This window comes from Erythrolamprus reginae, chromosome 3, assembly GCF_031021105.1.
Source record: "Erythrolamprus reginae isolate rEryReg1 chromosome 3, rEryReg1.hap1, whole genome shotgun sequence".
NCBI lineage: Eukaryota > Metazoa > Chordata > Lepidosauria > Squamata > Dipsadidae > Erythrolamprus > Erythrolamprus reginae.
The window spans coordinates 56,328,407-56,345,997 of NC_091952.1; the positions used below are offsets into that span (position 1 = coordinate 56,328,407).

General features: G+C 41.4%; 1 protein-coding gene across 3 annotated transcripts in view; it reads left to right on the forward strand.

Annotated features, from left to right (window-relative positions):
• Positions 1 to 17,591, forward strand: part of ATP2B4 (ATPase plasma membrane Ca2+ transporting 4) — a 200,843-nt gene that overhangs the window by 145,199 nt on the left and 38,053 nt on the right. For all 3 annotated transcript variants that reach the window (XM_070745408.1, XM_070745410.1, XM_070745409.1), the window contains exons 6-11: positions 478 to 603; positions 3,395 to 3,430; positions 5,558 to 5,719; positions 7,563 to 7,777; positions 10,241 to 10,483; positions 15,332 to 15,573. In XM_070745408.1, coding sequence (XP_070601509.1) covers positions 478 to 603; positions 3,395 to 3,430; positions 5,558 to 5,719; positions 7,563 to 7,777; positions 10,241 to 10,483; positions 15,332 to 15,573 — 1,024 coding nt within the window. The remainder of the gene's footprint in view (positions 1 to 477; positions 604 to 3,394; positions 3,431 to 5,557; positions 5,720 to 7,562; positions 7,778 to 10,240; positions 10,484 to 15,331; positions 15,574 to 17,591) is intronic.

Genomic DNA, 17,591 nt, shown 5'->3' on the forward strand with positions numbered 1-17,591 from the left:
CACTTATGGCACCTGTGCCATAGGTTCGCCATCACTCAACTTCTACTTCTTCTTGGAAAAGTTGCACAACAAAATTCAAGATCGCTTTAATAAAAGAATTAATAATAGCACAACAAGACAAGTGACACAACAAAATTCAAGAACGTTTCAGTAAAATAATTAGTCTTATCCAATTCTTTTGGGCCAATGGGATTCAGCATTTCATACTCCTTTTAAAAACGAAAGTGATTCAGTATTTATCGTTGCATATATTCTTTTGCATGTATTATATTCACTATGACTTATTGAAGCATGCACAAACAGGAACTTCATGCATGCACGTACATTAATATGAATAACTGATTTAGAAATTAAATTTCATCTCCTAGATATGATATGAACATTTTTTAGGTTATGTTTTGGAATTGATTATATAGTTTTGCCCATTGTGTCTCCCCCCGCCCCTCTTTCCCATTCTTCACCTGTTCTTCTTATCAGGCACTCATGTAATGGAGGGCTCTGGTCGGATGGTGGTGACTGCTGTGGGTATCAACTCACAGACTGGAATAATTTTTACTCTTTTGGGTGCTGGAGAAGGGGATGAGGAAAAAAAGGCCAAGAAAGGTAAGATTCATAAGCTATTCTTTATGTTGGTAGCATGAAGCTTCTTAATGATATTGGAAACATCATTCACTAAGTTCCTTAGTGACATTAGTGAATTTTTAATAAGGAAAAACAGCCCGGAAAGTTCAAGCATCTTATTGTAAACACCACATGTAATCAGTACTACGCATGCTAGAGATTAGAGGGTCAACGATCATGCTGACAGATTGCTAGTAGTTCAGTAATGCCAAGAAATGGAGACAATAGAAGATTGACATCTAAAAGTTGGTTTTGGAAACAATATGCAGGTTTTTTGAGTCATCACCTTCATCAAGCACAGAGGAATTTTGGAAAAGGCAAGTGGACCTTAAATAAACAGTTGTGGTGCCAAGGACTTGTGTATAGGGTGTTCAACTGCATGCACTTTTCCAAGCTATCCCATTATATTGCCTCCCCGAATCCTTTCTCTTTAATATTGGGTCTTTTTATGACAAGCATATTCAGTTGACATAATAAGGTTGTTTGCTTCTCTGCTACCATTTAAGGATGCCTTTTGTATCGGTTTTGTGGTACTGCTATACGAATCTTAGAAGAAAAATGCTGATGCATCTTTTTATTTATTTTATTTTATTATTAGAGTTGAAAGGGACCTTACAGGTCATCAAGTTCAACCCCCTGCCTGAGCAGAAAATCCTACAGCACCCCAGCCAAATGGCAGTCCAATCTCCTCTTGAAAATGTCCAAAGTTGGAGAGTCCACAACCTCCGCTGGCAGGCTGTTCCACTGGTTGATCGCTCTCACTGTCAGGAAAGCGATCAACCAGTGGATCTGTCTTTGGCAGAAACAGTGCCTATCTGCCTTAACAGATAGCAAGAAGTAGCATCCCTTCAAGTGTAACTTGCTTACTATGGAGACACCAAAGTACCATAGGTTTCTCCTCCCAGAATAGATGGATTATTAAGACTATAGTCAATTGATTATGTAACCATGATCATATTATAGCTTTGCACATCAAGTTACTTGGGGTCAAATAGTGGTATAGAGAACTCTTGCTTTTGTGTCCTACTTGGATGGACTTCTCCAAAGTTTCTGGTAAAATCCCACCCCCATACATGCATGTGCATTTCTCGGTCGAGATCTGAAAATCAGCTGGCTGGTGGGAGGAGTTTGTGAATCTGACCTGATGTCGGCTCATGTGCCTGCAGAGATGGCCCCCATTGCCACCTGTGGCCTGCGTGCCCTAGGTTCACCTTCATGGCTGTATGTCATTGTTTAAACCAGGTCTCTTGAAAAAAATACTTCAGAAGACATATTTTGTGGGGGCATTCTATTTTCTCCTTCAGCCTAGCATTGATTTTGGCCAGTGTGGAGTGTTTTCCATGATCCACGTGACTATATTTTTACTTTAAAAAACTGAATCATTATTGCACCCACTACTTCATGCAAACTTATTCATACTTGGAGCAATCCCCTTAAATGTGCCGTTCATATTTCCATATTGTGAAATAAGCTCATGCTGAGCAACAATGACTGGAGAATGGTAAATATGATCAGTGTATGTGTTTATTACAAAATAAATAATCTGAACCCAAACAATTTTAACATCCTCTACTGGACTACTCGGCTTCTATTAATTCACAAAAGCATTGTGCACGGTAGCTTATCCAAATAAGGCTTTGAAGCTTTTTCGCTTTCAACCGGAGACAAAGAAAGCAGAACTTTGGTATGTGGTTTATGGAAACAGAAACCTGCTTGCTGGTCTGATTTGCTCCTAGCATAAGAGGCATCAGAGTTTTAATTCCATCTTGGCCAGCCAAGGGAAATGCAAAAATGACCTGGCAATAGTTTCTCCAACATTACCCCATTGAAACAGTGTTAAAAGGACAGACCTTAAGACTGTGGAAGGATAGTGGAGCAGTTTTGCTGATAGCCAGATGAGGTCATTCTATCTATCCCTTTAAGCAGAATTTGCTTCTTTTCTCCTATTTTTTATTTTAATACCCAAATGATAGAAATGGAAAACATTTGGGCTGTAGCTGCTGTTCTATGGGGGTGGGTGGGAATTTGCAGTTGCCATTCAAGATGACTCTAACTCAGACCTCAGCAGAAATAGGGGTAATATGTTCTCCTTGAAGCCCAAGAATAAATCTCCAAGTAGAACATTCTAGGCATTAATAATAATTGAGAATTTTCTTGAAGTCCCTTGCCTTTCCTCTTGATATGGATTGAAATAGAGAACTCATCATGATATCCAAGGGAGTAGATCCCTATCTTTCTATTCCCCTATGCCACATAGCTCCACAAAACTAGTTGCATCTCACTCCTATCAGATTACGTGAACTATATGAGTATATCGATGTTGTACTGTTAAGCTCAGTGTGGTAGAAAAAAACATGTACTCCCCACACCATTGAAAACGTTTAACTTAGTTGAGTTCAATGTAAGAACTGATCCTTAATATTTAGTGCTGATAGCTCAGTCCTAACATATTCTGTTACCTTGAACAGCAAATATTCCATTGATTCAAATTGCTGTTCCTATACTTGCTTGTTTTCAGTAGAGTGAGCGCAAGAATTAAAAAGAGGGGATTCATAACGGCAATTAGTTGGAGGAAAAATTGAACTTCTCTGGGCCTTTTGCATTTGTCAGTCCAGATGGCAGTTCTGTCAAGTGGTAGTTTTACCTCTCCCCTATCTGACAACCTCCCCATAAGAGCACTGAGTTCCCACAGAAAGGTGCCCTCACCATCAGGGACATCAGAGTCAAGAATCATGCGCTCAGTGCTCCACCCTTTCTCTCTTTGTCTAAACAGGTAAAAAAACCGGAGCCCCTGAAAATCGCAACAAAGGTAACCAGTCTCTCCATCCTTTGAACCAGCACCACACTAACTACTGAGCATTCCTCCTTCCTTCTTCCCATGAGTCTGTGCTCTTTGTCGCTACGGCGGGAATCTCGCCTTGTTGTTCTGGAAGAGAGTGTCATGATTACCACAATGCTAACCACCCACCACACTTTTCTTTTGTGTCCATTTGTGTAGCCATCTTTGCTTGGGAGAATTCCGTATCTAGTACCACGCAATCTTCATCGAGTTGAGTGCTGGATTTCCGAGCGGATGCTGCGAGGTGTATGCTTTGGTATCTGCATACGTGCCTCACACACTATAAGAATTAGGCCACCGTACTGTGGTTTTAAAACAAAAACCACCAAAAAGTAAAGCGTTACAAAAAATCTCTTAGTTAGATATGCACGAAGGATTATTTGATATGAAGTGAGTTCCTGTACAATTGGGATAATTCCTTATTTCCCAAGATGACGTTGATTGGTTGTTTTGTCTCCAGTCCTAAACCTAATTTTTTTCATACACACACACACAAAAATAAATCCGACCCTTGTGGTGGGTCCAGCATATGCGTTCATTGCACTCTCTTCTTCTCATGGGCTTTTGAATCAAAGTGAGTGTTTATTTTCTGATATGTATCACCCCCTGTTCTTTCCAGGCTATGGTGAAGAAGCCCATTTCTGTACCTGTCTGTTCTCCTTCTTGCACTTTGCCTTTCTCTTTTTCTTCCTTTTCTCCACAGTTTTGAGTTTTTCCCTCCTTCTGATCTTGAAATCTTGGATTATTTTGGCATTGGTTATCCTCTTCCTTGCCCTTTCCCATCATGTCCATAAATCCTAACTGTGCAAATCAGTTATTATGTAGTCCTGCCCACATTTTTCTGATCCCACGTGATTTGGGGAATTGATGGCATGTTGCCTGTGTTTATTGATGGAGAAATTTATATTTCAGTCTGCATAAAATAAGACTCAGTGCTTACAAATACCCAAATGAGCAATAAATAATTAAAAGTGCATAATATGAAAACCTACATTATTTGATCTTAGCTTTTTAAAGCTCATTAATTCTGGGATTTGGGGATTGAATCTCTGATTTTGGTAGGTAAACAAATTGCTGTGGTTATGCTGATATGCACCAGTTGAGGATCTGCCAACTGTATTTTTAGAGGTTCCAAAGATATTAAGAATGGAGTCACGGGGGTTAGACGAGATGGGTGAAGGGGAGGTTGAATGGACTAACTGATTCATTTCTCATTGACTGACCCAGTCCTAACCTCTTTATAATTAACCTTCCTCCCCTCTTACTCCTCCCCACTCTCAAGATATGATACCTACATAAGTTTGAAGACAGTAGTTTTAAAAGATATGACATGAAGAATCTGACCGGAGAATAATCTTTAAAGCTTTTGAAATTTATTTCTAGAATATACCTTTGAAATCACAACTTTGAGAAAGAATTTATTATACTTACTTTAGGGTTTTTTATAAAAAAAATTAAGACCTTCCCCTAAAGAGTGGAGAAATTTGAATAGCTTATATGCTTTTTTGCATTAATTTCTCAAACCATAAAGCCTGGACAGATGCTCTTTTTCATCTATATAGGCAGATGTGCTAAATGTAGCTTGGTTGGTTATGGTAACCTCTCGAGTTGACATCAGTGGCTTTGTTTAGCCATGCCATCAGAATTTTGAACGTTGTAGCTGCTCACAGATTAGGGCTTTTTTCACTTTTACTACCTCAGTGAAATGAATACTGATAAATACATATTACAAAATACTAATAGGGGAGATGCTTTGCATAGGGACTTGAGGCACTCAGGAAGCCAGTCCCCAAAACCTTCTTATCAAGGCTGTCCTTCCTTCCAGGTATAGGCAAGTTAACTGTCGAAACATATTTAATTAAGGGGGGATTTTCATAAGTTGCTTCAGTCACCAGTTGCACGGGAATGTGGAGCAGAACTGCCTGATTTTCTAGGTTTCAAATTTACCCAGTTTCCGTGAGTGCTGTTGGGGTTCCCATGTGCTGGGATTCTTTCTCTCTTACTCTCTGCCATTTTTCTTGTTCTTTCTGTTGCATCTCACCTGTTTTTACGGCTGTTCTTCTCATTCACTGCATGTTTGTTTCATCCTGGATTCAGCCAAGACTCAGGATGGAGTGGCCCTGGAGATCCAACCACTGAAAAGCCAAGAAGGGGTGGAAAATGAGGATAAAGAGAAGAAAAAGGTGAAGGTTCCGAAGAAGGAGAAATCCGTGTTGCAGGGAAAGCTCACCCGCTTGGCAGTTCAGATTGGAAAAGCAGGCGAGTATATCAAATGGCTTAGCGATTGTCTATTAAGGTTAGACTCAGATGATATGGTATTAGTGGTGTGGTGTATGTATGGTATGGCAGTTCTGTGTTAGCAAAAACTTCAGAAGAGAAGGATTTAGGGGTAGTGATTTCTGACAGTCTCAAAATGGGTGAACAGTGCAGTCAGGCAGTAGGGAAAGCAAGTAGGATGCTTGGCTGCATAGCTAGGGGTATAACAAGCAGGAAGAGGGAGATTATGATCCCGCTATATAGAGCGCTGGTGAGGCCACATTTGGAATACTGTGTTCAGTTCTGGAGATCTCACCTACAAAAAGATATTGACAAAATTGAACGGGTCTAAAGACGGGCTACAAGAATGGTGGAAAGTCTTAAGCATAAAACGTATAAGGAAAGACTTAATGAACTCAATCTATGTAGTCTGGAGGACAGAAGGAAAAGGGGGGACATGATCGAAACATTTAAATATGTTAAAGGGTTAAATAAGGTTCAGGAGGGAAGTGTTTTTAATAGGAAAGTGAACACAAGAACAAGGGGACACAATCTGAAGTTAGTTGGGGGAAAGATTAAAAGCAACATGAGAAAATATTATTTTACTGAAAGAGTAGTAGATCCTTGGAACAAACTTCCAGCAGATGTGGTTGGTAAATCCACAGTAACTGAATTTAAACATGCCTGGGATAAACATAGATCCATCCTAAGATAAAATACAGAAAATAGTATAAGGGCAGACTAGATGGATCATGAGTTCTTTTTCTGCCATCAGTCTTCTATGTTTCTATATGGAGTGGGGTGGTGGTGGAAAGATTCTAGAAAGCCAGAATTTAATAACTCATCAGAATTTGCAATCTGAGTTCAAATACTACATGATGTAGGTTCTACACAGTTTTTCAGTATTGTTCCAATCCAGTACTTCTCTAGTGTACTTTTTTTATTGCATATGAATCAGTCTCCGCTTTAGTTCATGTGGCATAATTCTTCAGGGTCCCTGATGGAAATATTTTCCAGTTTTGTTGCCTCCAAACTTCTCAGGTAACATATGAACCTTAGAATATCTGTATGAATAGCATGAACCCTGATAAAGCATGTACAGTGATACCTTGTCTTACAAACGTAATTGGTTCTGGGATGATGTTTTCCGGACTTCTTTGTTTTTGCGATGCTGCAAGGGAATCCCAGCACTTTGCTGGCAACGGAAGTCCGGGGGTGGGGTTTCCCAGCGAAGGGAGCATCAATGAAATCGCAGCATCGCAAAAACACTGAAGTCCTCAAAACCTCACCTCTGGACCTCTGTGTTTTTGCGATGCTGCGATTTCACTGAGGCTCCCCTCACTGGGAAACCCCACCTCCGGACTTCTGTTGCCAGCGAAGCGCCCGTTTTTGCGATGCTGGGATTCCCCTGCTGGGATTCCCCTGCAGCATCGCAAAAACACAGAAATCCGGAGGTGGGGTTTCCCATGGAGGGGAGCCTCAGGAGAATCCCAGCAGCACAAAAATGGGTGCTTCGCTGGCAACGGAAGTCCGGAGGCAGGGCATCCCAGCGGCGGCAGTGGGTTTCTAAGGTGAACATAGTTTGTAAGAAGAGGCAAAAAAAATTTAAACCCCGGGTTTGTATCTCAAAAATTTTGTATGACGAGGTGTTTGTAAAACGAAGTATCACTGTATATAAAACTGATATTTCCAATGATAACTGGAAGAGAACCTGTCTGCTGTTTTAATAACACAGCCTTAGCCCAGATCTGCTGCCTTCCTTCCAGTTATATCCATAATGCAGTCAATAGTGTAATCTGCTAGAAATAGCCCTTTGTCACAGCTTCTTTCTCTTCCTCCTCCTCAGGATTGATTATGTCAGCAATCACAGTTATTATTTTGGTGCTATATTTTGTGATCGACACTTTTGGGATACAAGGAAGATCATGGCTGGCTGAATGTACTCCCATTTATATCCAGTACTTTGTCAAGTTCTTCATTATTGGTGTCACTGTGCTAGTAGTAGCTGTTCCTGAAGGCTTGCCCCTGGCTGTCACTATTTCTTTGGCCTACTCCGTGAAGGTGAGAATAGGAACTCCACAGGAAATTCTAAGCCTTTTGATTGTAGACATGAAGGGAAGATTGGATGGGCTGGGGTGCGCTATTAAATTACTGTACTTGGTTTTTACTGTGAAAAGTCTAGGTTTGGATGTGAGATAAGAGACATAAAATGCAATGGAATACATTTGTGTTCATTTGTAAATTTATTCTGCCCTGTATCTTCATTAAGATGTGTATCTTTCTGAGCAGATGGCAACATCTTGTTTGAAAATTTAGCAGGTTGGGCTTGTCTAGAATAACAATCTTGCTGATGTCTTAATCATTAAAAGGGATATACAAATAACCATACAAGAGATGTCATGGAATGGCATTGGATGAGTTTTGTGAGAAGGAGAAAAAGGAAAAGGAAAATAAACAAAGTTTTACAGTATTTATTTGAAGAGACTAAAGATCCAGATTGTGAGAAGTAAAAGAATGTAAAAGTATAGTTGATTTATTAGATTAAGTTTAAGATTGATGATTGGTTGTTATCTCTGGTAAATTTATCTCTTAGAGTATTTTTGCTGATAATGACTTTAAATGATGAGTTTTTAAGGATTTTGTTTAAAGGTAAGATATGGGAAGAAGAGATTATTTGTTGTATTTTAAGTAAAAGTGATAAATTACTAAAATTGTTATACTTGTGATAAAGGGGAAGCACGTTTCTTTACATACCGTATTTTCCAAACTACAAGATGCACCAAAGTATAAGACACACCTAGATTTCAAAGAGGAAAACAAGAAATAAATAGTTTTTGGCCTCATTTTTGCCCCCCCCAGCCCCCCAACCATCCTGTATTTGCCTTCCCCAGCCCCAAGGAGCACTCTGGAAACCTCCTAAACCCTCTGCACATTCTGTTTTTGCCCTTCCCAGGAGCACTCTGCAGGCCTCCCAAAACCTTCACGTGTCCTGTTTTTTGCCCCCCAAAATGGTGCTGGTCTTACCTAAGACACCTTTTCTTTGGGTGATGGAGATAGCATCCAGGAATGGGTTAACTCCATCTGCCCTCTCAATGTTATCTGCCGAAAGAGGGGAGGGATGCAATCGCCACTACGAGTGATTGATGATAGCTTGACTCAGGTGATCCACCTGCACATTTGTCACATCGGAAATGAGCTCCACTTGAATGGACAGCAAGTGAAACTCTGCCCAAAGCCCTAGTTGTGCATCAGGGGACAGGATTAGGTTCCACCCTGCCGATTTATGTGGGCTTTGGCCACCACCGTCATCTCAAAGTTCAGCAGCGCTAGATGGATTATTCTGACTTGAGCCAATTTATGTTGTGTCTCAAGTCTCATTGACTCCACTCCCCTTGTGCCATCAGCCACAGTGGTCGAGCTGAGTGAGAGGAAAAGGCATGGCGACCACGGTGGGTCCCTGAGTGGAGGCACAGGCAGTGGCAATAATCTCTGCACTTTCAATGGCTGCCTGGCTGGGCTGCCCAGAGGGAAGTGGCAGCTCCCGCCCGAGGAACCCATGGTGATGGCCGCTGGCAGTAGACATAGGTGGTGGGAGAAGGAAAGGGAGCCATGGCCGCCCCCGCCTGCCGTGGATGGGCCGGTGCCAAGCCTCTTGGTTGTGGCCCCCCCACCCCCCCAGTGGGCTGGCAGGTGAATGGAGAGCATGCGTGCACGCATGCGCGACATTAAAAATAAGAAAAACCTTCGCCGGCCTCCACACTTTCATTGCTCCCCACCTCAACTCCAATGCCCGGCTCCATTGTGCGGCCTTGGAAAAGACTGCACAGGGGTTGTTTTTGCATGCGCAGCCATGCACCTTAGAGGGAACATTGCTCTCCTCCTCCTCCTTGCCGCCGCCAGATGCTCAGCAGCAGACAGCGGTGAGTGGATGGAAGATTCGGGAGCTTATTATATATATGTGTAAAATCTCATGCACTGCCGCGGGCCGGATAAATGGCCTCAGTGGGCCGCATGCATCCCACGGGTCATAGTTACTTTAAGGCCTTGAATAATAAAGATCTGATAGGCAAAACAGACCCATGAAGGCAGGCTGGTCAGGGATCAAGCCTTCGTCATCAGACCACTTTTGTTCTCTAGAGATTTCCTCTGCCGAAACAGAAGAGAATGGAGCGGCAAAGTGTGAATGGACTTTTGAGCCCATTTGGCAAACGGGCCAAGCAGAAAAGGCAGCACCCGAATGGTTGGGGGGCAGAAGCCTGGGGACCAAGCAGGCACGGCCAAGTGGAGGAGGCAAACAGTCATAGATCTGTTTGTTATACAATAGAGGATGGAAAAATTTTAGGTGCATTGTTCAAAGTTGTGACTATGGTTTTGTTGTTTTGTTTTTTTAAAAAACTTCTATTTTATTAATTCCTTTTCTGATCTGTGCATCTTCAAGCTAATTTGAATACTAGTCTTCTCTGTGCCGCTGAGTAGTTTGACTCTGCTTCAGTGTTGGTTTTTTTATATATTTTCCTAACACAGAAAATGATGAAAGATAACAATCTGGTTCGGCATCTGGATGCTTGTGAGACAATGGGAAATGCCACCGCTATTTGCTCAGATAAGACTGGGACCCTCACCATGAACCGGATGACTGTGGTGCAATGTTATGTGGGAGACACCCACTACCGACAGATTCCTGACCCAGAAGCTATTCTGCCCAAGGTCCTGGACCTTATTGTCAATGGTGTTTCAGTAAATTCAGCCTATACCTCTAAAATCTTGGTAAGTTCCAGTTTATTTGGGAGTTAGCACTTAATATCTTTTATCCAGTCTGGGGTAAATAATCAGGGTTACGTTTCATTTAGTTGCACATGCCCACTAAAAACTTTGGATGCTGGCCTTGGAGCCCTTGAAAAAGCCATTTTTTTAATATGACAGAAAAGGAAAATTATTATTGAGACCCAGTTGTGTAGTGGTCAAGTTGTTAGTCTAGAAGCAAGGGAGTGTGAGTTCTAGGCCTCTTTTACATGTGAAAACCATCTGGGTGGCTTTCGGCTAGTCACTCACTTTTAACCCAACTGTGTTGTTGTTGTGAGGAAAATAGGAGGCCAGAATATTAGGTATGTTCACTGTCCTCAGTTGAGTATGAGGGGATATGAATGATAAAAATCCCTCTCTTCCTCCTCATTTCACATTCACAATAATCAACATGTATTAACAAAATATACTTCCCTCCTGAACATTTGGAAGTGATTTCTGTGAAAGGAAAAAAGTGAGTGAATTAACTTTTCTCAAAAACTCTAATGGACAAATCAATCAGATAAGAAAATTCTAATATTCTCTTTCCACAGATAGAAAATGAAACTTTTAGAGATTAAGTCTTTCATTTCTGAAAGGTAAAAAATAACTAGGAATATCAGCAGTGTCTGTAAGATTTCATTAAAAAGACAAAACCAATGTTGTGACACAAGCTCTACCCCTTTAATCTATGCATATGTACAAGTAGATACATATAATTGGAATACAGAGTCGACTGACAAGAGTCAGTCGAGGTGACTGGGGCACGTACTTGTCCACCTGTCTGGGAAGAGTTTGATCTGGTGACACCTGATGAAGTGGACAAGGCCATTGGAGCTGTGAGTTCCGCCACCTGTTTACTGGATCTGTGTCCCTCCTGGCTGGTTTCGGCCAGCAGGGAGGTGACACGGAGCTGGGTCCAGGAGATTGTCAACGCTTCTTTGGGGAGGGGGTCCTTCCCGGATCCCTACAAGGAGGCACTTGTGCACCCCCTCCTCAAGAAGCCTTCCCTGGACCCAGCCATTCTCAACAACTATCGACCAGTCTCCAACCTTCCCTTTATGGGGAAGGTTGTTGAGAAGGTGGTGGCGCTCCAGCGGTCCTTGGAAGAAGCGGATTATCTAGGTCCTCAACAGTCAGGATTCAGGCGGAATCTGCTTTGGTCACGCTGATGGATGATCTCTGGCGGGCCCGGGACAGGGGCTTATCCTCTGTCCTGGTGCTTCTTGACCTCTCAGCGGCTTTCGATACCATCGACCATGGTATCCTTCTGCGCCGGCTGGAGGGGTTGGGAGTGGGAGGCACTGTTCTTCAGTGGTTCTCCTCCTACCTCTCTGGTCGGTCGCAATCGGTGTTAGTGGGGTCAGAGGTCGACCTCTAGGTTACTCCCTTGTGGGGTGCCTCAGGGGTCGGTCCTCTCCCCCCTACTATTTAATATCTACATGAAACCGCTGGGTGAGATCATCCAAGGGCATGGGGTGAGGTATCATCAATATGCAGATGATACCCAGCTTTACATCTCCACCCCTTGTCCAGTCAGCGAAGCAGTGGAAGTGATGTGCCGGTGCCTGGAGGCTGTTGGGGTCTGGATGGGTGTCAACAGACTCAAACTCAACCCGGATAAGACGGAGTGGCTGTGGGTTTTGCCTCCCAAGGACAATTCCATCTGTCCATCCATCACCCTGGGGGGGGAATCACTAACCCCCTCAGAGAGGGTTCGCAACTTGGGCGTCCTCCTCGATCCACAGCTCACATTAGAGAAACATCTTTCAGCTGTGGCGAGGGGGGCATTTGCCCAGGTTCGCCTGGTGCACCAGTTGCGGCCCTATTTGGACCGGGAGTCACTGCTCACAGTCACTCATGCCCTCATCACCTCGAGGCTCGACTACTGTAATGCTCTCTACATGGGGTTACCTTTGAAAAGTGTTCGGAAACTTCAGATCGTGCAGAATGCAGCTGCGAGAGCTATCATGGGCTTTCCTAAATATGCCCATGTCACACCAACACTCCGCAGTCTGCATTGGTTGCCGATCAGTTTCCGGTCACAATTCAAAGTGTTGGTTATGACCTATAAAGCCCTTCATGGCACCGGACCAGAATATCTCCGGGACCGCCTTCTGCCGCACGAATCCCAGCAACCAGTTAGGTCCCACAGAGTTGGCCTTCTCCAGGTCCCGTCAACTAAACAATGTCGTTTGGCAGGACCCAGGGGAAGAGCCTTCTCTGTGGTGGCCATAGTTCCCTCTAAGCTGAGCAGTGAGCAATCGCTCACTTAAAAATCATCATCAACTCAGAGTTTTCCAAACCTGCCCAGCAGCCAAGAGGGAAAGAGTGAGAGGGAAGGAGAGAGAGAGGAAGAGAGGAAGAGAGAGAAACAGATAGAAAAAAGAGAGGAAGGAAAAGAGAAAGAAAAATAATGGGAGTAAGGAAGAGAGAAAGAAAATCAAAATCTAGTTTGAAACTAGCTCAACTATTTAAGTGGCATTTTGATATTGATAGAGTTGCCCTATTATGAGCTCACTGTTATAGACACACAGTACAGTATTTTATTTTGAAATTCTCTGAGGCAAAACAGGATGGGTTTGTTTGTTTGTTTGTTTGTTTGTTTATTTATTTATTTCTGTGCCACCCAGTCCCGAAGGGACTGCCGCTCAGACACTATACTTTTCCGCCCACCCTCCAAAAAATTAGAGGGAACACTGGTGGCGGCCCCAACCCTTTGGAACCAACTCCCCCCAGATATCAGAGTTGCCCCCACCCTCCTAGCCTTTCGTAAGCTCCTTAAAACCCACCTCTGTCGTCAGGCATGGGGGAATTGACATTTTCCCTCCCCCTAGGCTTATAAAATTTATGTATGGTATGCTAGTATGTATGGTTGGTTTCTAAACTGGGTTTTTTTTAAATTAACTTAAATATTAGATTTGTTTACATTGTATTATTATTGCTGTGAGCCGCCCCGAGTCTGCGGAGAGGGGCGGCATACAAATCTGATTAAATAAATAAATAAATAAATAAATAAATAAGGGACAGAGCTTACAGTGTAATAGTGTTTCCATCATCTATGCTTTTCCTGTAAAGGACGCCTCTTGAATATTGTCAGCTTTCTGGATTTAGGTAGAAAGGTGATTCCAGAATGTGCATGGATGCCTTTGTTGCTCATGCATGATCTCTGGGAAAGACTTAATAAACAAGGAAATGTAATGTTCCTACCCATGTAGCTCTTCCCTCTTAGATATATCAATTCACAGCCCTAAAATCAGCAGCCATCTTGTTAATTTGCTGTTGGTTTTTAAAACCAACCTTTATGTAATTTAACATATATATTTTTTCTCCTTGGAATTTTATTTCTTAGTGTTCAATACCTGCCAAAAATTCTATTGCATTTTTGTTATTTCCTAATAAATCTATTAGGAATAGGATGTAAACAATGTGAGGTGTTAAATGCCTCTTTCGTTTAAAAATGCATGCAGGAGAGTTTCTGTTTTATTATGATTGTGATAAGAGTGAGTGGGAAATTTAGCTTCTCTCTTGCTTTAATACAGTATTGAGAAGAAGTGATCTTCTGAATCAGATTTTTATATTGGAATTGATGTTAGGGCCAATATAAACATGTAGCTCATTTGACTTTGAGGTTCTTTTTACGTCAAGATAGCATGGTGGTTGATTTAGAATCATGGCTTCCTAGAGTTGATGCACCTTTGGATGCAGTGCTGTATTAATTGTAGGAATTCAAGAATCCATGATTGTTGGCTTCTTCTTCAACTTAGTTTACCAGATTCTCTATACATTACTCTGTTTCTTAAATTGGTGTACAGTGTTCCCTCGATTTCCGCGGGGGATGCATTCTGAGACCGCCCAAGTCGAATTTCCGCAAAGTAGAGATGCGGAAGTAAATACACCATTTTTGGCTATGGACAGTATCACAAGCCATCCCTTAACACTTTAAACCCCTAAATTACCATTTCCCATTCCCTTAACAACCATTTACTCATCATTATTACTGGTACTCACCATTGAATAAGGCACTTAGTGATCCTGATATTTATAAACATAATTATTTATTAACAATAATATTTATTTTTATTTATTTGCAAAAATTATTAGTTTGGCGATGAAGTATGACGTCATCGGATGGGAAAAAACGTGGTATAGGAAAAAAAACTGCGAAGTATTTTTTAATTAATATTTTTTGAAAAGCCGTGGTATAAGCTATTTGCAAAGTTCGAACCTGCGAAAATCGAGGGAACACTGTACATTGAAATACGAACTAGCATCTTTAATATCCTAATTATTTGTGATCCAGTTAAAAAGAAAATATTAATAAATAATCATAAACACTTTTGAATATACATGGGGAAAGAAATCAAGAATGGAGAAGGGGGTAGTAAAAGAGCTTAAATTCTATTTTCTGGGTCTTCATATTTGCCTGTGGAGTGCTAGTGGAAGAAACCCATGGCATTCATGTCCTTTTGTAGGCTCCAGTTGGAATCTGGTTGCCTGATAAATAGAGCTCTAAACCAAAAGGTTTCCTTATGTTGATTATCTTAATCAGATATTTTGCCTATCTCATCACAATTAATAGAACAATTAATCAGTGGAACAGCTTGCCTCCAGAAGTTGTGAATGCTCCAACACTGGAAGTTTTAAAGAATATGTTGGATAACCATTTGTCTGAAATAGTGTAGGGTTGGACTGTAAGACCTCCAAGGTCCCTTCCAACTCTGTTGTTGTTGTCCACTAAAGTTTTAATCTTTCTATGAGAGATTAAATAATTATGACTATGGTCCAAGACGTTACCAAATTTCTCTTGTTATGTTTGGATTGGGATTTTAGCCACCAGAGAAAGAAGGAGGACTCCCACGTCAAGTCGGAAACAAGACAGAATGTGCACTTCTGGGCTTTGTTCTGGACTTGAAGCAGGATTATCAAGCTGTCCGTAGTGAAGTGCCTGAAGAAAAGCTCTATAAGGTCTACACCTTCAATTCTGTCCGGAAATCTATGAGTACAGTGCTAAAAAACCAGGATGGGAGTTTTCGCATGTACAGCAAAGGAGCTTCTGAGATCATCCTACGCAAGTAATTTTCCTCTCTATGCTGGTATTATTCATGCTTATTGGCACATTATTTTTAATAAGAAGCATCCACGAGATGGGTACATTAGTACTGAAGTGTTTTTATGAATATTTAGTATGAAAAATCTGAAAGAATCTATGGTAGTGTGTACAGAAAGGAAACCCTATTAGCTTTTCTATTTTATTTTCAGTTAGAATTTATTAGCATACCTTCTGTCTTGTGTGTTTCTAGTTCTTTATTAAAGGCTTAAATAGGCTTAATTCAGACTCTTCACCTGATTCCTTCAGATGTTTCACTCACAAAAACTTTCAACTAAATAAATTGAGAAATGGTTGACACAACAAGTAACTGATGAAACATCTTTAATTGGCTTTATTATTGTGTTAACTTTTTGTAATTATACACTACAGATTGAAAAGGGTTTGCACAATTCTCTTCCATTGGTAAATCTTAAAAATATTTTTAAAATCTTCAGTCATGTAAGATGTAGCCATATATTTGACCTCTCCGAGTGGTGGCATACAAATCTAATAAATTATAATAATAATAATAATAATAATTATTATTATTATTATTATTATTATTATTATTATTATTATTATTATTACTGGTGATGAAATACGAAATCCAGCATAGTGATCTTGTTTGCTGTGTTGTACTGACATTATTATTATTATTATTATTATTATTATTATTATTATTATTATTATTATGTCAGTACATCACAGCAAACAAGATCACTATGCTGGATTTCGTATTTCATCACCAGTCGGTCACTCCCCAAGCACCTCGGACTGCGTGATGTAGCGGCGAATTATGTGTGCCGATCCCAGTAAAGTAGCCTTTTGCAATTGACAGATGGAGATTTTGTCAATTCCAATGGTTTTCAAATGTCCTCTGAGATCCTTCGGTACTGCGCCCAGTGTGCCAAGTACCACTGTGACCACTTTCACGGGCTTATGCCAGAGTCGTTGCAGCTCGATTTTTAGATCTTCGTATTTCACTAATTTCTCTAGCTGCTTCTCCTCAATTCTGCTGTCTCCTGGGATTGCGATGTCGATGATCCATACTTTCTTTTTCTCCACGATCACAATGTCTGGTGAAGAAAAAGAAAGTATGGATCATCGACATCGCTATTATTGTTGTTGTTGTTGTTGTTGTTGTTATTATTATTATTATTATTATTATTATTATATTTGACCTCCATTTGAAATACCTTGGAGTCAACCCTTTTCATCTGCCAGGATTGTCTTCTCAAATTTCTCAAGTGAACAAAGATAGTAGTTTGAATTAACATTAAAAAAATTGTTTTTAATGCTGTTCCAGGATAGCCGGCATAAATTCTGGAATATTCCAATGCTTTTTTCCCAACTCATTGATGAGGGAAAGTCAAAGTCTTTCATTCCAGTATAAATTAGCAGCTGTGTGAAGTTTTATTTAAGTTACAGATTTATAGGTGTATGGATTCAGTTAGTAGTTCAAGGGTTAAATCCCTTGTACAGTGATACCTCATCTGACAAACGCCTCGTCATACAAACTTTTCGAGATACAAACCCGGGGTTTAAGATTTTTTTGCCTCTTCTTACAAACTATTTTCACCTTACAAACCCACCGCCACCGCTGGGATGCCCCACCTCCAGACTTCCATTGCCAGCGAAGCACCCATTTTTGCGCTGCTGGGATTCCCCTGAGGCTCCCCTCCATGGGAAACCCCACCTCTGGACTTCCGTGTTTTTGTGATGCTGCAAGGGAATCCCAGCAGGGGAATCCCAGCAGCACAAAAACGGGCACTTTGCTGGCAACGGAAGTCCAGAGGTGGGGTTTCCCAGCGAGGGGAGCCTCAGTGAAATTGCAGCATTGCAAAAACACAGAGGTCCAGAGGTAGGGTTTCCTATGGAGGGGAGCCTCAGTGGAATCCCAGCAGTGCAAAAACGGGTGCTTCGGCTGGCAAAGGAGGTGAATTTTGGGCTTGCACGCATTAATCCTATGGGAAACATTGTTTCGTCTTACAAACTTTTCAC